General features: G+C 42.1%; 1 protein-coding gene across 12 annotated transcripts in view; it reads left to right on the top strand.

Annotated features, from left to right (window-relative positions):
• DAB2 (DAB adaptor protein 2) overlaps nt 1–26,324 on the top strand; it is a 408,449-nt gene that overhangs the window by 191,895 nt on the left and 190,230 nt on the right. For all 12 annotated transcript variants that reach the window (XM_069627176.1, XM_069627172.1, XM_069627179.1 and 9 more), the window contains exons 3-4: nt 8,546–8,685; nt 23,265–23,363. In XM_069627176.1, coding sequence (XP_069483277.1) covers nt 8,546–8,685; nt 23,265–23,363 — 239 coding nt within the window. The remainder of the gene's footprint in view (nt 1–8,545; nt 8,686–23,264; nt 23,364–26,324) is intronic.

Here is a 26,324-nt window from a genome sequence, read left to right as displayed (position 1 = left end):
AGTTCAAAGTGGCAGAATCTCACAGTGGCAACATTCAAAGTTAAAACCTCACAACGGCTAGATTCAAAGTGACAGAGCAGACATTGGCAAAATTCAAAGTTAAGGAAGTCACACAGTGGCAGAAATCAAGGTTACGGAAGTCCCACAGTGGCAAGATTCAAAGTTAAAAGCTCACAGCAGCTACGTTAAAAAATGACAGCGTCACAGAGTGGCACTAATTCAAAATGACAGAATCTCACAGTGGCAAACCTTGAAGTTGAGAAAGTTCCACAGTGGAAGAATTCAGTGTCAAAGCCTACTCTCTCGTAGTCTGAGCCATGAACACCCCTGTGGTGGAGATGGCAAGCCCTTACCCACATTAGCCCAGCCCCGGCCACATCCGCATTGGTTACCTGGCCTGCTGCACAATAGCAATGTGTGCCTGCACAAGCCTTCCTGTGTCAGTCACTGACATCAGATGTAAGCCGATAGAGCTTGTGGATCTGGCAGTGGCTATTGCCGTCACCTGGAACAAAGAGAAATGGAAGAGCCAGGCCCTGCCACTCACATGCCTGCAAGGCTCATTGGTATTTTCATGAATGAACGTGGAACTGCAGCAGCACTCATTTTGGCCATACTCTGATGATGAGAAGGTGGATGACACCTGTTTTATGGGATTGCGTTCATATACCGCGAGTTGACTGAAACATCTCTTTTTGGGCCATCCACCTTACAGGAAGGATTTGCTCCCTTGATAATTGCCCATATAAAGGGTTATCAACGCTGCACGGAGGCTTGTCTCCTTTATCGTTTGAACCATTACTACAGCAACAAAGGATACACCAAAAAGTCTTGAAAAATTTATGTTTAAGTAAATTTAATGAAATCAATTGATGTACAAAAAACACTTTTTTCCTCCCGATGAGCCATTTGATTTCGGGGGTGAAACACGTATAGAGGAACTAAAACAATCTTTTGAAGGATACAGGGCACAAATAAATCAGCAAGCCACCAAACTTCTGATCTCGTTATGTTATTTTTTTTAAAAAATCGGCCACGCACCCAACCAGAATAACTCTAGCTGGCGCGGCAACTGTGCTTTACTTTCTAGTTTAATTGCAGTGGTTATTGGGCAGACACAATACTCGGAGCATAATGTCAGCGACACCAACACCAAAACAAAAATAGATTTGTTCGCCATAGGTTTGAAATATGCCTGCACCTGCTTAAACTGCTATTATCCCCCAAATACTTGTTAGTGCTCAAAAATATATCCCGGGTATAGCACTCTCAAAGACAGAAAAAAATGAAGCACTGATAGTGACATCACTAACTAGATGTAGTAGGTTATTGCATTTTAATTTTCTTATAATGCCCGAGAGACTGTAATCTCCCGAGAAAATACTGCCAGTTTATTTGATTTTTACAAGCGAACTGTGATGACAAATTGCAATAAGAAAATCACTTGGTAGTCAGCTCAAACAATGTATTAAATGTGCGCGGTGGCTTTGCATCGCCTCCTAGTAATTCCAGCAGCTAGCACTTGTGACAATGACTAATTCTGAACGATGTCTGAGCCACGTGCTCAGCTACCTTAGCTGGTTGTTTTAACCAAAAAATCTATTTGAAGCAAGAAAGTAGAAAGCTAAAGGAAAGGAAAAGAAGAGCTAGAAAATTAAATAAACAGAAGAACCGCGATAGAAAACATACAGATGAAAAATAATTATGATAACTTTAAAAAAAAAAAAGACAAGTGGACAGCAAGCGGATCAAAAATGGAGGAAAATTAAACCGAACAAGGAAAGGGATAGAACACGGGACAGAAGATAAAATTATAGAAGAGACCTTCAAATTGATATCACAGATTACCTCCGAGTTCCATGACATGTAGGGACTCAGCTTCCAGTCTCCGGCCTCTATATGGTACAGAAATCCTTAATGGCTCTATGACAGTATTCTTATAACCTACAACTGGGGGTAACTTTTGCCATATAGTACAAGTAAGGTGTCATAGCACAACTCACTGATTATAAGAAAATGGACTACAAGTATTTATTGTAAGAGGATGGCCTAATATGGCATTAAGCACCCGTTCCAAGGGCTGGAACGGGGGCCCGGGACATTATCACCCATTCCAGCCATTGGAATGGGTGCCTAACACTATTAGCACCTGTCCAAGGGGCCCAGACGTGGCTTGCAGGAAAGTATTTTCTTTCTGTGAATGCAGCACCTTGCGGGGTCCCGTTTAGGTAAAGAAAATACTATACAAAGATGGCTGCCATGGAATCGGAAGGCAGGGCTCCGTATGGAGCACCTCTTCCCTTTCCATGGCAGCCAAACGGAGCAAGGATAGAAGCTGAAGGAGCTGGGGCAGCAGTTTCCGCCACTGCAGCAGCAAACAGGTAAGTGGGGATTGGGGGTCAATGACTGGGCCTCGGTAGGGGGAGATGGCGGGCTGGGGAGCGGCAATCAGGTGGCTTAGAACGTGGGCTAGATCGGGAGTATCAGCCTGCATTTCTAGCCTCCTGATTGCCCAGCTCCAACCCACAGGGTGCTAATACATAATATATATAGAGATTGTAATGTACACTCAACCGTACATTGTGAGGCTCTTAAAGGGGGCTTAGGTGTCCAGTGGCAATTGAAGCCCAGGGTCACAGACTAGGTGCTTTACTCGGGCACCAAACTCTGTAGGTAGTATAGTAAACACCAATCAGTGTTGTAGTGGATTTACCAAGCATGAAAAACACCTTGTAATTGAGATGTGCGTGTAGATTAGGCCATTTCAGCTAAGGCACACATTTCACAAAGCCAACCAGTAGCCACCTCTGGAAGTTCAACACCGGTTCAGAGACACTGAGCAATGTATTGTGGGTATGCACATTAGCGCATAAGCTTGCCTTTTACTCCAGAATCTGGGCTTTATGCCATTTTCCGAAGCATAAAGCATATGTTTGAGCTCATTTACATACCCCAATGCATTGCTCAGTGGCTCTAAACTGGAGGTGGTCTTCCAGACATGGCTAGTAGGTGGCACGTGGTGATGTTCTATGCGAGGTTGTGCTGAAATAGACTATATATGTTTTGTATAACATATCATTTTGGTAATGACTGTACAACAATGTAAACATCTAAATGAGCAGAAAGAAAGTAAATGAAGCACAAGCGTTAACCTTCACAGCGCATTGGAATATCCGCTGAACAGAAGCATGTCCCATGATCTTTGCTCTGTTTGCTGTATGTCAGGTATGTGGCATTGCCCTTTTTGCTGTATGTCAGGTATGCGGCATTGCCCTGTTTGCTGTATGTCAGGTATGTGGCATTGCCCTGTGTGTTGTATGTCAGGTATGTGGCATTGCCCCTGTTTGTTGTATGTCAGGTATGTGGCATAGCCCTGTTTGCTGTATGTCAGGTATGGGGCATTGCCCCTGTTTGCTGTATGTCTGGTATGGGGCATTGCCCTGTTTGCTGTATGTCAGGTATGTGGCATTGCCCCCGTTTGCTGTATGTCAGGTATGTGGCATTGCCCTTTTTGCTGTATGTCAGGTATGTGGCATTGCCCCCGTTTGCTGTATGTCAGTTATGTGGCATTGCCCCGGTTTGCTGTATGTCAGGTATGTGGCATTGCCCTTTTTGCGGTATGTCAGGTATGTGGCATTGCCCCTGTTTGCTGTATGTCAGGTATGGGGCATTGCCCTGTTTGCTGTATGTCAGTTATGTGGCATTGCCCCTGTTTGCTGTATGTCAGGTATGTGGCATTGCCCTTTTTGCTGTATGTCAGGTATGTGGCATTGCCCCTGTTTGCTGTATGTCAGGTATGGGGCATTGCCCTGTTTGCTGTATGTCAGGTATGTGGCATTGCCCCTGTTTGCTGTATGTCAGGTATGGGGCATTGCCCTGTTTGCTGTATGTCAGGTATGTGGCATTGGCCCTGTTTGCTGTATGTCAGTTATGTGGCATTGCCCTTTTTGCTGTATGTCAAGTATGTGGCATTGCCCCTGTTTGCTGTATGTCACGTATGTGGCATTGCCCCTGTTTGCTGTATGTCAGTTATGTGGCATTGCCCTTTTTGCTGTATGTCAGGTATGTGGCATTGCCCCTGCTTGCTGTATGTCAGGTATGTGGCATTGCCCCTGTTTGCTGTATGTCAGGTATGGGGCATTGCCCTGTTTGCTGTATGTCAGGTATGTGGCATTGGCCCTGTTTGCTGTATGTCAGTTATGTGGCATTGCCCTTTTTGCTGTATGTCAAGTATGTGGCATTGCCCCTGTTTGCCGTATGTCACGTATGTGGCATTGCCCCTGTTTGCTGTATGTCAGTTATGTGGCATTGCCCTTTTTGCTGTATGTCAGGTATGTGGCATTGCCCCTGCTTGCTGTATGTCAGGTATGTGGCATTGCCCCTGTTTGCTGTATGTCAAGTATGTGGCATTGCCCTTTTTGCTGTATGTCAGGTATGGGGCATTGCCCCTGTTTGCTGTATGTCTGGTATTGAGCATTGCCATGTTTGCTGTATGTCAGGTATGTGGCATTGCCCCTGTTTGCTGTATGTCAGGTATGTGGCATTGCCCTTTTTGCTGTATGTCAGGTATGTGGCATTGCCCCTGTTTGCTGTATGTCAGGTATGTGGCATTGCCCTTTTTGCTGTATGTCAGGTATGTGGCATTGCCTTTTTTGCTGTATGTCAGGTATTTGGCATTGTCCCTGTTTGCTGTATGTCAGTTATGTGGCATTGCCCCTGTTTGCTGTATGTCCGGTATGTGGCATTGCCCTTTTTGCTGTATGTCAGGTATGTGGCATTGCGCCTGTTTGCTGTATGTCAGGTATGTGGCATTGCCCTTTTTGCTGTATGTCAGGTATGTGGCATTGCCCTTTTTGTTGTATGTCAGGTATGTGGCATTGCCCCTGTTTGCTGTATGTCAGGTATGTGCAATTGCCCTTTTTGCTGTATGTCAGGTATGTGGCATTGCCTTGTTTGCTGTATGTCAGGTATGGGGCATTTCACTTCTTTTAAATGAGATACGCATGGTGCCCAAATGGTTGCCGCTCATTAGTGCAGTAGAGAATAATGGAGGCTTTCTTCAAGGAAAGCATAACCGGTTTTCAAGTGAACGGCTTAGGGGGACGGCAAGAATGCACATTAATGAGTGACAGATGAATAGTGACAGAAACCTATCAGAATCGCTGAGGGCGAGAACAAAGCAAAATCATTAACTTTCAATGTGAACTTTGATTTGTCTATGCACGCACGTTACGCAGTAAACGACTGTTTGAGTTGCAGAGTATGCCATTTTTTTACACATTTTTTTCTCTGAAAACACTTCCATTTTATTATTTGTACTAGTATTCCATGAATGACATTTCACCCCAAGAAAAGGGCGAATTATCATATCTTCTGCGCAAAATAACTTCATTATTCATGTGAAAATAAACCATATTAAATATTGCACATAACTTTACTCCAATGCACCGACCAGTGTTCAGCTAACTGAAATTAAGTCTGTATTCAGAGAAATAGTTCAACTTATTGGATGGAAAAAGTACATTCAAACCATAGGTTCAACCACCCATTACCAGTCATTGAATGCATGGCTTATGAATGGAGTGTACTGCATGGGGAAAAAATGTCTGCTCACTACAAGTGATGTGTGGGCTCCAGGCTCCTCTTCGCTATCACTTGTATTCTCACCCTGCCTGCAGGTGCACAATAGCCTTGACAGAAGCCTCAGTAATGCCTTGAAGCCGTCATCTAGATAAGATAAATGGGCAAAAGGCGGCCATCTTGGAGCAGCGTGACCTGAACATGCCTGCAGCCAGGAATTCTTCACCTGACGGCTGCCAAATAACTATTACGTATCGCAGAAGTGATCAAAACAGTTTTTGCAGATACAATTACTTGCTGTGTCTTTCTATTTTTCTACTCTGGAAATGTAAAAGCGCTAAAGGTATAGAAAGTTTGTTTTGTGGCGAGTTTCTAGACTGTCGGTTCTTTTTAACCACACAATCAAAGCGAAATCACAGCACAATCGCAGATATTATTTTATTTCGTTATCTGTCACAGAGTGCGTCCCGAACATGGCATTCCATCATACCAGCACATGATCACATCATCAAACTTTAGAGAACCCGTTAAACAACAGTAACAAACACAGCGATGTACATGGGCCAGGAGCCAGCGCTTGGGGGCAATTGCAATGCAAAGGTGCGAATGGGCAGGCAGTGTGTGCTAAGCGGCAATGCATCTGCCAAGGCTCTGCTGTTCCCTGCATGTGTGTGTGCTCCTGCTCGAAATACTTTACCAGAAAAGAGGGAATTTTTAAGCCTGTCAGCGGCAGAAGCAGAGTTCATGGAAGAATGAGAGTGTTGTTGACAGCCAGGAACTACAGCCTTCTCTGGAATCAGCCGAAATAGTGGCTGTTCCTCCAAACCAAGCCTTTGGTCATCATCCCTGCTGAAGCTTCAGTGATCTGGACGCCACGTGCTGTCCAATAGTGAAACAAGACAGCCTACCGGAAGCACAGGAGAAGAACAATAGTCAGGGACTGAATCTGAGGAGCTGGTCATTTACAGGTGGTCGCGCCTCAGCATTTGCAGTTCAGGCGTGTACTCACTGTATCACGTCAGTCACCTCCTTATGATCAATTAGGCCCATGATGGCAAGAGGGGAGACAGCGCAGCCTACCGACAACAGAGGAGACGAAAGCGAAGTGCAGTGGCATTGTGAAGGGTTTTAGGATCCATCCACGGGCACTCCCGTTGAGCTTAGAAGCATGATGTCATCTACGCAGGCAGGGCAGCGAGTAGGAAAGAGGCGTATCAAGGCTAATCACTGGGAGGTGATGGCGAGCATTGTATCCCACCCCAACATCAGATAATGTTGTGAACTTTTATCAGAAGTAGAGATTTGGCCTCTTTCGCCAACACTTCATATAAACCCAGGGACCCACGATGCTTGACGTGGATGATGGTCAGCAGCAGAATGGATGAGGGACCCCAAGAAACAGACTGATCAAAGGAGTGCAGAAAGGGTGTTTGCTTGTTTGAAGAGCCAGGTTTTTGAATTGTTGTAAATATATTGTCAAAAATGCTTATAAACCCGCCCAATAGTAAATCCAATTATGTTTTCAAAATGAGCAAAAATATCTGGACCTGTCTTTTTTAGCTTGAGGTATTTGTTGTGTTCCTTGGAGGAGCCCCTCTTCAACCATACCACAGGGAAACACAGTGGATGACCTTGTGCATTAAGTACATTGGGTGCATGCATTCAGAGCACCTGGAAGCTTCCATGGTAGCTTTAAACAGCACATGCCATCCACAGTATGGGGATGGAGGATCTGTAGTACATCTGTTGACATGGCTCTTTCTAGTTGCAGGTGCCAGTAAACAAAGTATGCATACATTTCAACTGATTCAAAATAACACGATCAGAACAATCAACAAAAAGCAAGAACTGAACATATTAGTGAAGCCAGACGTGAACTTCACTGGTTGAAAATTGAACACTGCATATAATTTAAATCATTGACCCTGACACATAAGTGCTTGTACGGCAAAGCACCAGCCTACTTGAAATTTAAAATCATCCTCCATAACCCTCCCAGGGCGCTAAGATCAGAAGCCCAGGGACTAATAACTGGAATGATGCATGAGAAAAACACGGCATGGCTAGAGCATTCCCAAACCGCGCAGTGGCAAGCTGGAACAAACTTCCGACCAGCCTTAGGCTGGAGACTAATCACCTTACCTTTCGGAAGAAGCTTAAAACATTTCTTTTCAAGTAAACCATTATTAGGTAATTCCTCTTAGGCCGAGAACTGCTCTACCTGTTACTGTCTTGTGACAACTGTTTGTCTACTGTCTGTCTTTGTCTTCTCATCGGGGCCCTGATTCCTGCGGGCTGTTCGGCGCAATACAAATAAACAAATAAAATAATAAAATAAACGAAGAGTACGCACGGAGGCCTAGTGATGTATCCAACATGTCAGTAGAGATGGGGTTCTCTTATTGCTGAATATCTGTTAACAAGTAGTTTTGTCAAAGTTAACTCCTGACAAAAAGATTGTGCTTCTTTTTAGTAGGTTTATATTGTTGTGTTCCTTGGAGGAGCCCCTCTTCAACCATATCACAGGAAAACACAGTGGAAGGTGAACATTATTTGTGTGCCTTTGTTGCAATTGGTTGCATTTGCAGTCAATTTGACGGAAAGAATTCCAGAAGTTCAGGCTTCATAGAAGAGTGGTTGTTTTGATGTATTGTGTGCCCGCTTTATTTGAAGTATTTTCATGATTGTTAGCACGTGTATGATATGAATTTCATTGTAATTTTGCAGTGCCTGAGGTTTATATGGACATTTAAGACTGCACTTGATATGTGACATCAAAAGCTATTGGCTTTGCCAATGTGTGCTCTAATTGCTACGGATTGCATACATATATATCGCTGTTCTTGTGATTTGCCCTTGGATTGTTAAATAATTGGTGGCTTGCTGGTTCATCTCTTAAAAGGAGTTTTCTATTTGGTTGAAATAAATATGTCTTAACATTAGTTACATGTTCTTTCCTATCCAGGTCCAGAAAAAACGGATGAGTTTCTGTTGGCGCGATTCAAGGGCGATGGCATCAGATACAAGGCCAAATTAATTGGGGTGGATGAAGTTCCTGAAGCGAGAGGAGATAAAATGAGCCAGGACTCTATGATGAAGCTCAAGGTACAGACTTGTTTAACTTATTTGGCAACATTCAGCGTTCAACATTATTACCCATATACATGTATGTAAATGCTCTGCTACTGCCACTTCTATTTTATTGGAACTAAATTTAATTCACATTAGAACATAATTCAATTAAGAAAATATTAGCCAGAGAGAGGAAAAGGAGAAAGACAACCAGAAATATAAAAGTATGTATGTATGTTCTGATTTTTCCAAGGAGAAGATATGTCGAAGCAGAAGTAGGACTTGGACTCTGGGACATCACATTCAACCATTTTTAATATCTTCACTTACAATTAGTCTGACCTTGGGCAGCTTCAAAGAAAATAAACTAAAATAATTAAAATCAACTCGAAGTGCTAAGTTCCCTATTCCAAAACTCAAATATTCAAGGAAAATGTATTCTTCTCAGGATGGATCAAAACAAAGTCCCAAGTTCAAATCCTATACTAGCCAACCACATGTGTAGAAAAACTAACACACATAAATCTAAAGCGTTGAACAACTAAAACAATGCTTGATTGCTGCTTCTGTTACATGTTTTCTCTGCTGGATAGAAAGATCTTCAGGTGCCACTGTAATGGCTAAATGTTCCAAATATGCATTTGTACTAGAGTCGATTTTGCTCTAATGCTAATACTGTGCAACATTGTACACGAACTGGCGCAAAGATTCTGTAATGAGGACCTTGGTTTATAAACATAAAGGGTTGTAATGCAGCGAAATCCAACACACTAAAAAGGTTAAGCTCTATGTCTGTTATTTATCTTGAATTATGTAAAGAGAGCTTCACTTTACTTGTCTGGGTGAACCTGTGTGTTCATTAATTTGCTGCAGACGAGTCTAAATCCAAGTAGACCAACTGATAAATGATATCCTTCAAACCTTTGTTTTGGTTCATGGTATCCGGCAGAGCCATGTAGTGGCATGAAGTTAATTTGTCTCAAGACCTACTTCTGACCAAAACAGCAACATAGTCTGCGTTACTTTCTTAGGGGTACCTTAACATATATGGTGTCAATCCATCAAACCTCCATCAATGGTGATAAAGAGCATACACAGGGTCATTTTAAATTATCATTACAGTCCACTTCAACTGTAATATACTCCCGGAGCGGATTTATAAAGGGTGATCCAACTACTGGGTGGTAAAAAGAGGCTGTTCACCAAGCCACAAAAGTGGTGGATGTGGGTTCTCCACAAAGGGGGGTGGCTCTGTGGGCCTCTCTAAAAGACTTTGTGAGGTTATCTAGTTTCATGTAACACTCCATGAAGCTCACTGTGTCCTTTGGGTTCCCCCTGAGGAAAATGCCACTATTTAGATGAGCCTAGCGCAAATCTAACTTGCAGGTCAGATCTGAATATCTCAATAGCGTCTCAATAGCATAGAGCATTTCCCCCATGAATGCAGCGGTGTCTGAATGTTGTCTGCTGGCTTTACAGAATTGGTAATATGGACTGGCCAGTGGTAGCCCTGCCCCTATTGGATGGACGGTACCACCCATAAATGTAATTTCGGCTGCATAGATTGTTTATGCTCAAAAACAATACGACAACTACATCACTGACAAAAACAATTATCCTTTTGGAGCCATATAATTTGTGTGTAAAACAGAGCAAATTCCATTTCCCTCAGTAAATCACGACTAACTATTCAAAAATGTCCTCTTCTTGTCCTACTGAGGAAAGGGGGGTTATATATATGGTAAATGTCCTAAAAATATCACTAGGCCCTAAAGGGTGGGGCTATTCTATCATAAAGCGTTATAAACTGGTTACGCACAAAAAAGGGTCCTATTCGGTTATAAAGGATGACATCATTGATGTCATACAAGTAATACTCTGTGGTGTATGGAAAGTGTTTATATGAAAATAACCCTTCTTAACAATGTTGTGGCTGCAGGATTATTGTCAATTGATTATCAGACTTTTCCACCTTGCGGTTTGTAGATTTAATTAAGGAGCAGGCTACCTAGTTGGGGACAAATTGGATGTTCAGTAGCCTGCTCACAACAAAACATTCTGATCTGAGCTTTGGAACGGCAGTGTGGAAAGCAATTTTTCTTAGTAATTTTCCATCTTCTCTTGGTGATAATTCTTTTATTTCAATGGAACACATTACCTATATTACCTCAGCGAGAATTCTTCCCCCTCAAATGTTGCAAGGTATAGTATAGTATATGTTTGTTACGTGATGAAAGCCTGCAGGCATCAGGGCGCAGTTGAGAGTCACACAGAAGACAGGTAGACTGAGGATGATCAACCAGGTTGGATTCCCTAGTAAAATAATACGTTTTCTTTTTTTTGTTGTTGAAAATAGATCAATTCTCCACATGGCTTAGGTTCCTTGGAAGCTTATTCCAGTCCAAAGCTGATTTCACCGGAAAAGACTGACTCATGCCCTGTACACGTTTACATCTCGGGCAAATCAATAACATCGAGTCCTTTGCTCTAGTGTCCCTTACAGAATACTGGATAGTGATGCGTACTTTCGGATACATAGGTGCATGTCCAAATAAACCTTTATGAGTCATGATGTTAACTTTAAAATGTATTTTGGCCTCAATGGCCAATGTAGCTCCTTTTTTTTTTTTTTTTTCTTTTTTTTTTCAGGGGAAAGCGCGAATGCCAGTGTAGCTCCTACATGTGCACTGAAACAAGATCACGTCTTGGAATGTTCTTTTTATAATTCTAACAGCATCATTTTGTATGATCTGTAACTTTTTTATGCAAGCCTTACTTGCTCCGCATAGCAAGGCGTTACAGTAGTCCAGTCTTGGCATAATCAAGGTTTATCTAGGCACAGCATTCTCATATAATACTAAGAGTTTCCAGCTACACTCGCGACCTTTGCTTCTGCACTGAATGAGACTTCAATAGGCACGCCAAGGATTCTGACTTTTGTAACTGTTTTAATGAGATGTTGATCTATACTAAACCCCAAATATGGATCACCAAGTTTTTCTCGTGCTTGGGCTGACCCAAACACCAGGAGCTCTGTCTTTTCACTATTGAGACACAAGCCATTTCCTGCCATCCAGACTCGTATCGAGTCATAGGTGGATGAAAATATACATAACATCTTTCCCATAATCACTACTCATCTCAAAGATGAGTTGAGTCTCATCTTTGTAATTGGTAAAGTACAACCCAAGGGAATCTAAAAGATAACAGAGAGGGTGGCAGAAAATATTGAGAAGGGTGTGGGATAAACAGGCCTTTTTGGGTACTCCACATGTGCTAACCTCTGATTTAGAAAAAACATTCCCCTTCAACAGTCTTTGCCGTCCTATCACTGAGAACTGGGAAATGCCTAAACCAATCAACCGTATCTGCAGAACATGAACCAATTTCAATCAATCTTTCGATCAGTTTCTCATGATCTACATGGTCAAAGGCTGCTGAAAAATCTAACATCATCAGCAGCCCTGACTTACTTTTGTACACGATGTTCAGCATTTCTGTTTGTAAATCAAATAACGCACTCTCTGTGCTGTGGACTAACCTGAAGCCCCATTGTCTAGAATGTACATTATATGAATCCTCTAGGTGTTCTTGAAATCGTATAGCCACAACTTTGTCAATTACTTTCAACAAGAAAGGAACATTTGTAATGGGTATGAGGTTAGAATGAATTTTGGGATCTAAATTTGTTTTTTTTATTAGAGGAGTGACCGTCACTTTATTAATAAAGTCAACAAAGAGGCATTAATAAATCGAGTTAGAAAAGGGGTGAACATTTCTTGATAGTCCAAGAAAATTTTAGATGGGATAACATCTGTCTGGCAGGTGGTAGGAAGCATCTCTTTAAGAGGTTTTAGTAGAGAGTCCACTGATATGGCTTAAAAAAAAGTGCCTTTCCACAGCCTATGGGCTCGACTAAAATGGTCTGAGTAATGGGTTTAGCTCTACCTGTTGAATTATCAACAATGCTAGATTGAGCTTTACAAACTTTATCTGCCTTCTGTACTGTCTCACAGTCTTCATTTGTGGAATTAAATTGCTTTATCTGCGCTTTAGGTTTTTCCAGCATCCTAAGGATCTCAAATAGTTTCTTGGTTCTATTCTTCAAGTTGGAAATTTGAGTTTCAAAGAAATTTCTCTTTGCCAGACACATTTCTGAACGATAGCTTTTCTCCGAGATTTACGATTTTTCTTTATTTTCCTGTGTTTGTTTTTATATCCATGTTCGTTCAGCTTTCCTCTTTTCTTGTTTAAGAAGAGTAAGCTCCGGTGTAAACCATTTTTGGCTGTTCTCCTTTCTCTAACGTTCTTAAATGTAAGTGGTGCCACATGATTCAGCATCTTTGTTACACAATCTTCATAATAGATGTGTCGGGTGTTTTGACCCACGTTTGAATTATTAGGCTACAACATTTGGTGATGTGGGCTTAGAAAATCCAAGATGGCCGAAAAGCCCACATTGCGCCAGAATTCAGGAAAACCGTGCAGTTTTTGCGCACACCAAAATGGTTGCCTAACCTGGCACCCACCAGTGCGAGCGTAATGGGCCAAAAGCGCCATGAGTGAAACGTGTTGCCAAAGGAAAAACAGCAGTGCCTTTTAGCTCAAAAAGCGCTTTGAAATGACCTTTGTTTCTCTGAAATGCAAGCTAAAAATGCCTATTTTAAACATTGCAAGATATTCAAAAATCTCACTGAACACCAGCAGACATTTGGTAGAATGTAGTCTTGTGTGCATACAAAATCTGGAAAGGTGAAGAGCCCAAAACAATGTTTATAACAAAACTGGCTGAGCTGTGGATGTCAGCAGCTTAACTGAAATTGTATTTAAAACCACTAAAATCGAAATGTTTAAAATAAATGAGTGACCTACTTTTGAGTGTCACATAGGTTGCAACTGTTTAAAGGTCATAGTTTTGAACTTAGAGTCAGCGTTCTAGCTGCATGTGTAAAAATTGTAAGTTTGATTTGAATGAAGAAAACTGGAACAAAAGTGACATTTAGCTGAAGCCTGGCTTGAAGAGATTGAATTCTGCCCGGCAACTACCCCCGACAAGAGTTGAAATTTGCCCAGCAACTGCATTTGCAGGCCTGGCTGCCTTCTGCCGTACCCACCCAAAGGAGATTACAGCTCTCTGATTGAATCAGGGGAGGAGCACCTGGGAGCAGGGAAACAGAACAATGAGCTTTCCTTGGCTCAGGCAAATGTTAAATTAGAAGGGGTCGTAAATGGCTTCCTCTTGGAAGAAACTGGGAGGAGCAGTGCCTCTGTGAGAGACCTGAGTTGGAGGAAGTGGACAAAGCAAAATTCCACCATGTGCTTTGGGAAACCACACCCCTCTGGGCCAGAGCATAATTTTAAAAAGATGGATAATTCATAGTACGGGCTTGTCAAAATTATATAATTAATATCATTATTCTTGTGATTTTTCTGTGCACATTTTAAGAGGTGTTAGGACTCTGTGGTATGTTCTGGGGGGTAGTAGTGGAAAATAAGGTATTACTCCGAATGTCTGTATGTTAAAAATCTGACACTTTATCAACTGATGCCCATATTCCTTGTGCATGTTTGTGTACATTCTGGAAAAGTTTAGAGGTTGTGTTCTTGATGAAAAGGGCAGAATTCTGTCATAAGTGGACACAACATTTTACAAAGACAGGGATCATCAGATGGTTTGGTGCTACAGAAAATATGTTAACTGGACATATAATATTAGAAAAATGGTACATAGATAAATATGTATTTGGATAAAAAATAGATTTGTGTGCAAATTAACAAGGGGAGTGTTCTTTCTGTATGCCATAAAATTGATGCCTGATGACACTCCATTCCTTCCCCCAATCAAGGGAGAGAGGAGAGCTTGGCCGGTGATAAGTTGTTAGGGGCAGGCTTAGTTATGCCCACGCACACACCCATTTTCAAAATACATAAACAGCACTACCCAGGTAGAGAGTTCACTTTCCCCTTTCTTGCAAAGCGCTTTGCCGCAACAGACATAATCCAGAAGGACCATCTCCAGAACTTAGAATCCAGACTTCAGAACTTGTAGCAGAGAGGCCTGAACCACCAGCTGAATCCTTTTTCAGCAGGCCTCAAAATCTTTTGCAAATTATTCAAACAGCCGGGTTAAGATGTTTGATTCTGGCTAGAACCCTGTGCCAGTACCCAGAAAGCAGTGCTGTATCCAGAATCCACTTGATCCAGACCAGCAGAACCAGAGATCCAGACCGCTGTGCAGTGCCGAGTGCCAGACCAGACCAGCAGAGCAGAGCTGACCCAGATAGCTGTGGCTTCAGAACCACCCGCCAGGAATCCAGTCCAAATCAGACCAGACCTTGACGGCCTATTTCAAATTCATAGTGTGAGTACTCAGCCAGAACTGTGCAAACCAATCTCTTAGTTTAAAGTAATCTAATTCAAACCATGTCCACCTATCTAGAACTGCATCATAGAATTGTGTGTCCATCCTGTTGATCCAAAACCTTCGACAGTGCATCTGTCATTCTGAAACTTTAATTTCATTTCTGAAAATCTATCTCCACAAAATCGTCCGTATCTTTTGATCTGCGTGTGCTAGGAACGAGATTTAACTTTCATTTTAAAGCTAAGAATCTAAGCTTTCCAACAAGCCCTACCCTTCTACTCCTCATAGTTTTTCCATAATAGTGCTCGACGCATTCGGAAAAATTGCCGCAAATTGAAAAATTAGCTCCTGTCAAAAATAGCTGTCTTTTGTTTGCAACTGCTGAAATCCGTTTTCCCTCTGATAATCATTCCTGAATCATTGCCTGTGTGACTTGAACTAATCTTAAATAGCTATCACCTACCCTGAACCTCCTACATTTTTAGCATATTTTTCCCTTCTTTGCATACCACATTTAAAAGTACTTTTGCCTGTGTTTAAAACCATCCCTGTTTCTCTCAGCTTGCTAGGGGGGAACTGAAATTCGTATTGTATTTTGATTGTATTTCTGAAAACTGTGTGCTTCACTTCCATCTCCTTATATTGCAAGGCGGGGAGTGAATTGCCACAAGGGGAAAAGTGAACATATTATTTCTTGTGAAACCCTATCAGTTTATTTCTGTACTGCATTTTTATTCATCATTGCATTTCCTTGAAATCATAAAAGTATTCTCAGCTACCGTATCCTCCCTATACTAACTCCTAAGTAATTAAATCAGTGTGCTAGTGTAACATCATCCCTTGTTGATCACTGTCATATGCCTAAGTGTGCTATCAAATATTAATTTATTCATAAACGTGACATATATATATATATATATATATATATTGTTTACTTTCTCAATAAACCTTTAAATTGCAAAACAAACCTACTTTTTTGGCTCAGTGAGGTCAGGGGGATTCAAAGAGAGGGGCGTTATATAAGGGTTTATCATCTAGATTATAACTTGTCATAAAAATATATAAATAAGGGCTTCCCTTGGGCGTCCCAGACGAGGCACTGACTTAGTGGGATTGCTGAATTGAAGTCACTTAACAGATGCAAGAAAACAAGAGGAATCATTATCTGGCATGGATGCCATAACCCTGTTACGGCACTGCTCCAGGTCACTTGATTTAATATTATTGAAATTCCTACTCCTTACTTTTTTCAAAACATTTGTCCTTTGTCCAACCTTTTTGGGAAGTGTAAACTCAAATGTTACCATTTAACGATCCAACCAAATACAAGGCCTAATATGAAGCAGTTTTAAATGCACTTTTTTGCGGCAATCCAATCGAATGCATTGCCCAACACGTGTGTTGGTTCTTTACTCATTATTGTGAAGTTGTGGGTACTGAACAATTGCTCCAGGTCAGTAGCCTCAGGGTCTTTCAGATTCCCCATCCATCTTTTAAAATCTCCAAGCACAATACTAGGGCTATGGGGTTTATTAAAATTCGACAAAATATTAGATAATTCTTCCTGGAAGGCAGGCATTTCAGTGGGAGGGCGATATATCAGAATTAGATTTAGACAGTCGCTTGAGGGAGGTGTGAACACGTGATCAGTCTCTGAAATTAACCGAACTCTAGTAATAAACGGAACCTCTGCCATTATCCCTGTTCTGCGCATGGAATTCATATCCATCTCTGGTCGCTAGATCAATATTAGGCCCGATTTTAAAAAACTGCCCGTCCTTCTCACTGGTGACTCCATTGGGTGTGTGTGGCAAATGAGTTGTCTGGACTTTGTTTCTGGTGGTGTTATAGAGGAATCACAAGTATTTTCACTTGGCACCTTATTAGGTGGAGAACATTCACATGCTGCATTTCTCAATGTACCTGGTAATTTTGGCAATTCATATTTAGTAAAGTCCTTAGTTAGTTACTGGTTGTTGGGTCTTACTAACTGCGAGCTGTCTACCGGCAAGGTCAACGCACCAAGCGTATTGCTAACTGTGAGGGTAGAACGACTCATTTCAATGGGGAGCTTCAGGTATCTGTCAATATGGCAATGTATTTTCTGAGACGTTAAAAGCTCTTGCAGACAGGTGTCCATGTTCTACTGAGGACAAGTCACACAGTACCCGCTAAATGCCGAACATTCGTGCATCACAACATTACCGTCAGCGTCGGCACATCCTGCGCGGTCTCACGCAGACTAGGCCCTCCCTGACGCTCCGACGCAGACGCGCCTGACGGGTGTCAAATAGTGCAAAGAACTACAAGTCTTCTGGGAATTGCAGTTTTAGTTGTATAAACGGCGCACTTTGTATTTCAATTGCTAATGCAAGAAACTTTCAGGAAACAGGATTTGAGCTTTCAATTATTGCTAAATTCTGAAACGATAAACGATAAACATGGGTATACAGCAAGGTACCTCTAAACATGTCTCTACCTTGGATTCTTTAGATTGTCCCCAGAGGGCTGAAGTAAGAGACATGCCTAGGTAAAATGTACAACGCAACATGGAATATTGCAGAATTAGATCAAAGGTTGAACGATATTGATTGGCCCAAACTCATCAGACATCAATCAAAGGCCCTTACGTGACGACTGAACCATAGATTTCAGCTTGCAAAGAACACTTGGTTTTACAAATTTTGCTCGAGCAAAAAAGAAAGACATAATAATGCCTTTAAATTCTTCGTGCCCAGGTGATAATGGTAAATAATGTTTCCTTAAGAAAGAAATATAAACTGCTGATAAAGCAAAAGAAGAATGTATGGGCGAAAGGTAGGTGAGATGCGTTAATATCTGTCTTAAACTGCAAAACTACTAAGATGTTCTGGTAGATTGTTCAGACAGGCAATATCGATGCAGGCCCTGCCTTTCAATTGGCAATTTCTGGTGCCTCATGGCTAGATCACTTTCTAACACTCTATAAGGAAGATAGGTCACTTTTCTAATAGCCCTACTAGCCCTAGGGGACCTGCCTTTTGACTGGCAGCAAAGCAAGTTCTTAGTTTTTAATTTACACCATGTTAGTGTGGCATTAAATAGTCAAAACATGGGGAAGGGCCTTGGCCCATTCCAGGTTCTACTGGACTATTTGGAAGCTGGAACTGGAAATAATTGTTCCATACTTTTTAAAGTTGTTTAATATGATCGTAAAGTAGGGTAAAGCACCACATACGTAGCAAAACCCCCGACATTATACCCATATACGAAAAGGGTGAGTGTGGTGTATCGGGGAAACTACCACCCAATTTCCCTCTTTGGCAATATGGTCAACATCTATGGCAGGTTTTATTGTGCCGTATTGAAGCCGGGGCAGTGCTTACCAAGAGTATCAAAGAATCGAGCTGTGGAAAACCTGCTACGAGATGAATTTTCAAAAACCTTTGCTGAGAGAAATAAAATAAAATAATTTTAATCTAATAATTCAGCAACTTTGAGGTGTAGCACTAGAGGTGAATATACCGATTCCTTCCGAGTTGAAAAAAGGGGGTTACTTCCTGGCCCGACTTTATTCTCTCTATTTTTAACAGAATTATAGAGGGGTTTTCAGTCTTACACATGGATGCATTGTCCTTGGGGTTGGTGGGGGCGGCATTTCATTGTTCGTGGCTGGCAAAGTCCTGGTTTCCCAAAGCCCAAGAGGACTAAAGAAACCAGCTAAAATGTTAATCCAACTATGCTCCTCTAATGGCATTGCAATGAATGCAGAATTAGCCAATGCTTTGGTTTGATAGTTAACATACATAGAGCATTAATAGAGGAGGGCAGGTTTGTGGAATAAACCTCGATGAGAAATTGGGGAAACAAATTGAAAACTCTAACATAATTTTAGCCAGACAAAGTAGTGCAGTACTGAGGTTGTCAAACTCTTTTGGAAATATTGTCAATATCCAAGCACTAGCAATCTATATAATACAAGCAATCTCCGCTGCCTGTTATGGTGCTGATCTTAAGAGATACTTTTGGAAAATTATCTACCACTGAGAATAATTTCTTTAAAAAACCCTTGGCTATCCCCCAGCGCAGAACTAATGCTTTGGCAAACATGGAGCTGGGGTTACCCAGTTTGAGTGCTAATGTGGTCCTTGAACCTGTACTTTAATGGGTTCGAGTTTGGGCCAACCCTTGCCTTACAACTTACATCAATGCACTAACCGATGTTGTGACTTATTTCAATGGACCCTTCGTGCCTTGTTTTTAACATATTAGGGAATTTGCCTACACACTGTTGTTCGAAGATACTTGTCATTGACCATAAATGTAAGCAACAAATCACTAGAGCATATTCTGGGTGGACGCAAATCACACTTTAAACCATTTGTGTTACTCTATTATATTTTATTTATATTATATTTTAAAGATAATTTTGAGTTTGAACAATACCTTGTGGCTATTAAGTGGTCTCTAGCATGGTCATTGTATATTAGAATGAGATAAGGCAATTTACCTCTTGCATCGGTGTAAAATCGTTGGAATCATCTCGTCTAAGATTGCATGTATTTTGCACTGATTTAGCTGAAACATTACATCATTTTATGTTTTTATGTGCTACTTATTCGCAAATAACATCAGAAACCTTGTTTAAATAATCATAGAGTTAGATATCTTAGATATCTGAAGAGGCAAAATAATGATCTAATCCTCAAATCATTGTGATGTTATTCACTCTATTTCTATGTTTATTGCAAAAGCCTGGATTAGAAGTCAATTTTTTGAAGAATGTTTAGACTGTTGCATACAGTGGGCCTCATTATGGGGTTGGTGGTAACCCCGTAACACCTTTCCACTGCCTGAGATCCCAGTGCCACCGGGACATTACAATTCCCGGCGACCCGGGATATCATGCAGCGGAAAATGTTGTGCCCCATTCCCGTGGAATCCCATAGGACTCCACGGGAATGTGTTCACGGAAGCACCGGCACCATTGTCAGCGGTGCCACTGCTTCCATGGCAAACCCGCCTGCTTGGGCCGATGCCCCGTGCAGGTCGGATCTGCCGGGCCAATCTGATTCGGCAGGCCGAGTTGTAGTCTGCCGGTGCAGAAAGGGTGCCGATACGTTGCTACCTGCACCCTTAATTCCATACCAGCAGACTTGTAATGAGGCCCAATGTCCTCTTTAAATACCGCAATTCTTAAAAGATTTTTTACTGTTTACTATGGTAGTTGTATCCTCGTGCTACGTGTATTTATTAACAGATGTGTCTGTTTTTCGTATGCTTGTATGACAATTTTGTCAATAAAAGCGAATAAACAAATAAATGTAATCTGCTATTAACAATGCATCACGTTCTGTCATGGCATATAAGCAAGCCAATAGATGGCTAGAACATTTGTGAATGTGCATGCCCATAGGGACTGTGACGTGCATCGGGAATAGCATAGGCAGTGCAGGATTTCTTTTGAACATGTTACTTTAAAAAAGATTTAACTGGAAGGACGTCATTCCGAACCTGCCGGTCTCCTGGCGGTAGAGCCATCAGGATCCCGGCAAATGTGGATAGCGTTTCCGGCACCCAGTCCAGCGGCATTAACGCTGAATTACAGGTGGAGCGGTGTTGTTCCCGATTCATGGAGTCCCATAGGACTCCATGAGGGGATTTGCCATCGTAAGGAGGGCTTTTTTGGCTGGTAGGGTGCCTGGCTTACCTCCAGCATTTAGCTGGAGGTAACCCTGGTACCCCACCAAAACTCCCGTAGTCGGGCGGTCCAATAAAGTGCTGGTATCCTTGGTTTCCGGCACCTTTTTATCGGACCACCCAACTGAGAATGAGCCCTGTTGTTTTCAAGTTAAGAATGAAGTTTGCGAAGTAGCCACTGATAAAAGCTCCAGGAACAGGAGTGAAAAACAGTATTGGAAGTAGCAGCTTTCGGTCTGTAGGTAAGGGCTGGAAATCTGAACATTTATTTTGTTCCAATAATCCACCAGAGAACTGCAGACACCCATACTGTCTCTAATTGAGATCAGTTGCCAGGGATCTCTGTGTCCCATGCCAGTGCATGTGAACAGAAGATGCCCTGCCAGAGACAATGGCATGCCCACATCATGCAAAACAGCATGAGCCTTTAGGGTAGAGGGTTACATGAATACCATTGCATGGACACACCCAATGCCAAGGGCTCTGTCTCTGTGTGAAATACATCTTATCTTGGTCCTCTCTTGGATATCAATTGCTCATTGGCTGCTATGACAGCTGAGTAATTAGAATAGGTGCAGAAATCTGCTCTAATAAAAGTCTAAATGCGAAGGGGTCTATATGTAACACCAAACCTAATATTGCCAGCACGCAGGGGGCAAGGGATACCAAATTCAAAAGTAAGGATGGAACCATACATGATCTCCTCTTTTTCAAACATTCATAATCCAAAAAGGGCACGGACTAGATGTGCCGGTCTCCTTCGAACTTCCCCAAAAGTGAGACAACGATCGGCCAAACTAGACCATTTACTACCGAGATCTGGATTGGACGCTGGAGGAAGTTGACCACTGACCACCTTACTTGGGCCACTTCTAAATAAAAAACCTTTCCATTCGCCTTTGGCTGCAACAGGTGCACACAGATGTGGTCTGAGAAGCATTGTGTGAGATGACCTTACCCTGAAGATTCTGCTCTACGACAAGTCACATGGCTTTACTCCATCCTTATGGGCAACCTGCAATTGCCATACCACCTCTTGTGATATACAAAAGCGCAATAACTGCTTTTCACAGTCCTGGTCTGTGTGGCATTGCAAGAACCACATCAATGACTTGGGGGGTAATTCATGGAATATTTGCGCCGAAAAAAACGGGATTTTTGTGCCATTCTGCCCGCAAATCCCTGTTTAACAAATGAGGATTTGAAGGCAGAATGGCGCACAAATCCCGTTTTTTTCGGCGCAAAGATTCCATGAATTACCCCTTTAGTATTGTTGTGTTGTAGTGCAACATCAAACCTAATTTTCAAAGTCTTGCATTGGCACATGGTGGCTTCTAGAATAAAGTCTGTGATTATGAGCCACAAGCAATGCAAAGTAGCAAGATACATACAGAAAAACTCTATACTCCAATAAGGACACTACCCTACACCAAATCTTTATACCCCTGTCAGTGAATATTCAAAAGACAAAAACAGGGTGGAAGATGCCTAGGATTACATCATCCTGAACTATAGGGCACATATGATATGATAGGTTATTTATGACGTGCTTAATACCCAGAGGTTTCTAAGCGCGACCTGGGGATCGAACCTGTGTTGCTCAGTGTAGTCTTGCTTCCAAGGCGATCACGTTGCCCCTGAACTATCGTCCCGAGGCTACATAGAGATGAAGCTAACTATATCTCACCTTAAGAAAGGTGCTGAAGGCTGAACCTTTCAAAGGGGCATTCGTCTGACTGGAGACATGATCAAAAGGTGAATGAGTAAAGATGCTTCAGCCTCTTCACACAGACAGCGCGAGCTGAGCTGCACTCATTTAATTTGGTCTAACCCTGCCTACACCCATTCCAAGGCTAACCCATCTTCACCCCAGTAGCAGATTTGATCGATCGACATACCTATTACTAATACCGGGAGGTGAGGAGGGATTTTGGTGCAAGACGCTGCAAATTGTACCCACAGGAGCACCAGTCAGTAATATTTTACAGCGTTGCAATTGGCCGAGGAAGAGGCCTTGGCACCGCCTCCCACTGGTCCACCAGTGTCAACTCACTCTTACTGATATTAGTCTTCTTTCATTTTGTGTATGCTGCTGTTGCATTTGATTGTTAATTTCCTATGCCTGCACAAAAGCACTCTTAAGTATCCTCAAGACGCCAATGGGGGCGCTGCAGAAAGCACCGAAATTACTATAAAGTGCTATAGCCCCTCTCCCAACTCTTACCTGATCAGATCCTGGACTCCCCAAGCCTCAGTCTCTGGGGGTAAACAGGGGGTAGTTAGGCGCTTCCGGTATAACTAGTGCAGGTGGTATTGTATGTCACTGATCATGCATGTGTTGTATGTTTGGTTAAAGAGCCTGTCACAATCTGACTTGACAATTAAAATGATTATCATTTATTTTAATTTTCTACAATTATAACATTGAAATTCATTCAGCCTCCGAGCCTCCCCAGATGAGCTTAAATTCCCAATGGCACATTTTCAAGTGGAACAATGTCTCTGTATCTTTTTCTCACTGTTCTGTGGCAAAAAGCTCATTCACATTTCTTTTGTTTCATCTTAATAGGGAATGGCAGTCGCAGGCCGTTCTCAGGGACAACACAAGCAGAGGATTTGGGTGAACATTTCTATGTCTGGAATTAAAATCATCGATGAGAAAACCGGAGTAAGTATTCAACGGAAACAATGTGTCTGGCCTGGTACACCGGGTCTTGGACATGGGAAATAAAAAGGCTGAAAAGATAGATAAACACAGATGGGGCGTATACACTGATCTAAAGAGGAACACACTGCAGCGTTTGCTGGACTGGAGCAAAGGGGATTTGTGTAGTACTTTGCAAGCACCAATAACGCCTGTAGTGTAGCTCACCCTGTTTGTCAGTGTCCTGCCTGGTTCACAATTACAAAAGCCTTCAGATAAAATGCAACAAATCCCCAAAGAACTTATCTGGATATTAAAATGATGATAGCAACGGCACCCATACATCGCACGTTTATGAACTGCACTGTGCCTCTTACACAAGTCAATGGTACCTGCATTGACGTGGATATATGGGGTTGGGGGGCTGCATGGACCTGCTGGCTTTCCAACATGTGACCTTCAAACACATCCCTGCATGGGATGCACTAGTTGACTGAGCTATCTTACCAGCAGTCATCATTGAGCTATTAATTTGGAGTCTTGTGGCCCGCATTCATACTACCCGTAGTGTCGGCCTGAGGCATAAAATTGTCTCTGGCACCAACGAAAAAGTGGCCCACGGTTGCATATTGGAATTCATTCCTTTTGTGATGCTGTTTGAATAGTAGAGGGGGCGGGGGAAGGTTCATCAAATGTGATACAAATTCTACATTTTAAAGAATATTTATTCAGCAACACTGGCCATAACTGTTCACCGCATTTATTTTATTTATTCATTTGTAAAGCGGACAAAGCCCAGAAGCAGCTAGGCGCTGTGAAGTACTTAAGGGTATGGTTACAGATTTACAAATCTTAGATGACAGGCATTTCGGTGCATATTACACCTTAAACAATATATTTACATCAGTTTCAATACAAAATTCACTCATTTTTTACAAATTTACTAATTGTTGCAATTCCTCAATCTTTCATACACTAGGCTAGTGATGTCTAGTGCAGGAGGTGAGATCTGAAGAGTAAAGTTTTTAGGTTTTTCTGAATGACCAAAAGGAGGTGTCGTTTCTCAGTTGGTGAGGGAGGGCATTCCACAATTGAGGAGCTAGTGTTGGGAAGCTTGAGCCTCCCGCCTTTTGTCTTCTAAATCTAATGGTGATGAGCAGGTTAGTGTAGGCAGAACGGGTTATTCTAATGGAGTTGACTTTGCAGATGAGGTCACTAAAGTACTTAGGTGCCTTGTTCGCTATGCATTTGTGCGTGGTCGAGATATGGTTGTGTCTTGGGATGTTTAGTGCAGCTATTATGCTGTTCTTTTGTACTGTTTGCAGTTTTTTTTAATGTTTCTGGTACTGGTTCTGGCAAAGAGGAAATTACAGTAGTCAATCCTAGGCAGTATCAATGCTCTGGCCAAGGTGATAGTGTTTTCTGTGGAAATAAAGGGGCGGCTGGCTCTTATCAATTTGGTTGTGCAGGCTGCTGAGGAGACAACAGCATTGACCTGTCTGTTTAATGTGCGGGAGGAGTCAATGTAGACCCTAGGGGTTTTTATTTCATTGGCCACCGGTATGGTATTGCCATCGATGATAAAAGATTTGTAGAGCTGGGGGAGATTGCTGAGTTTCTTTTTGTTTCCAATGATGATAAGCGCAGTCTTATCATCATTAAGGCACAATTCATTGAGGGCCATCCATGCTTGGATAGCAAGGTATATTTTGTTTAGATAATTGGAGTCCGTAACATAACATCCCGAGATTGGTATGTGGGTATAATCTGCATAATGTGTATACATGATACCTATTTTATCAAGTTTGTCAAACAAGAGCTTGGTGAATGCGTTGAAGAGTGTGGGTGAAACACACAAGCCTTGTGGTACGCCGCAGGTCACGCATAGTAAAGTAACTCATCAAACTGGCCGACATTGGCCAAAAAAGGGCCCCACTTTGACCCAGAAAACTGTCCCACACAAGCATTTTGCGTTTTTGGTTCGGCCATGGGCCTAAAGCCCTATAGACTCGTCTGAGCCTGCCCATCCACCTTGTCCAGATCTTTCATGTTACTCTTCTCTAACATGATTATCTGTAGTTGCATGTTGATATGAATCACCTATAACCGTAGCCCACCATTTTGTGGGCCGGAGATCCATCCTTCTGATGGAAGATATATGCTTGAGTGCAGCAGACGTCCATTCGGTACTGAAAGCTCATTGGACTGCTGGACGCTTCCTAGCCCATTTCCAATAGCTTCCTCAATAATGCACCTTTTTTTTACAGACCACACTTTTAAATTAGAAGTATAAGGAGGTAAATCCTGCAAAATCTATTACTGATTCCATCAGTTCATATTGTGTTTCATAAAGAAGAAAGCCATCAGGTTACCCCAGTGTTCTAAGAAACAGGGGAACCGCTCTCCATCAATGACATCAAAAAGGGTCTTGAATGTCTCTGAGGCGTCCTCTTCTTCCATCCACAGCATTGATATTGCTAAACCTGGGCTCCCCTGTAATTTCTCTTTTGATGGGTTATCAAATCAAAACATCCAGCTGGAGGTGGGGGGTTTAATACCTTTGAAAATAAAGTATGCAGAGCAAGTAAATTCTGATCAGGGTCATCAGGATCCACCCATGTGCTGCGGAAGCACTCAAGGCAACGGTTCCATGTCATTTCATCGCAGGATGTTTTTTCGTGGGGTTTTTTACTGCCAGTTTTTTATTGAAAAACAACCATTTAATGTTTTTTTAGGGGGGTTCCCCCACCAACCTCCCCATTCCCTTTCAGTTTATATCTATTACCAAAAGTCCACATCCCATAATCCCATATATATAATTTTTTAACCCGCCCAAAACAAATTAGATGGTTTTTATTTCAAGAAACAATTTGTGGTAAAAATCCTGCGAAAAAAACGTCCCGCGATGAAAGGACTTTGTACCCAAGGCAACATGTCTAGCGTAGCTCTCAGCTATTATAGAAATGAATAGTGTCCTGAGCGACT

This window comes from Ambystoma mexicanum, chromosome 6p (genome assembly GCF_040938575.1).
Source record: "Ambystoma mexicanum isolate Mex_15411 chromosome 6p, UKY_AmexF1_1, whole genome shotgun sequence".
NCBI classification, from domain to species: domain Eukaryota; kingdom Metazoa; phylum Chordata; class Amphibia; order Caudata; family Ambystomatidae; genus Ambystoma; species Ambystoma mexicanum.
Note: the sequence above shows the minus strand (reverse complement) of the source record. Positions and strands in the feature narration are given on the sequence as shown.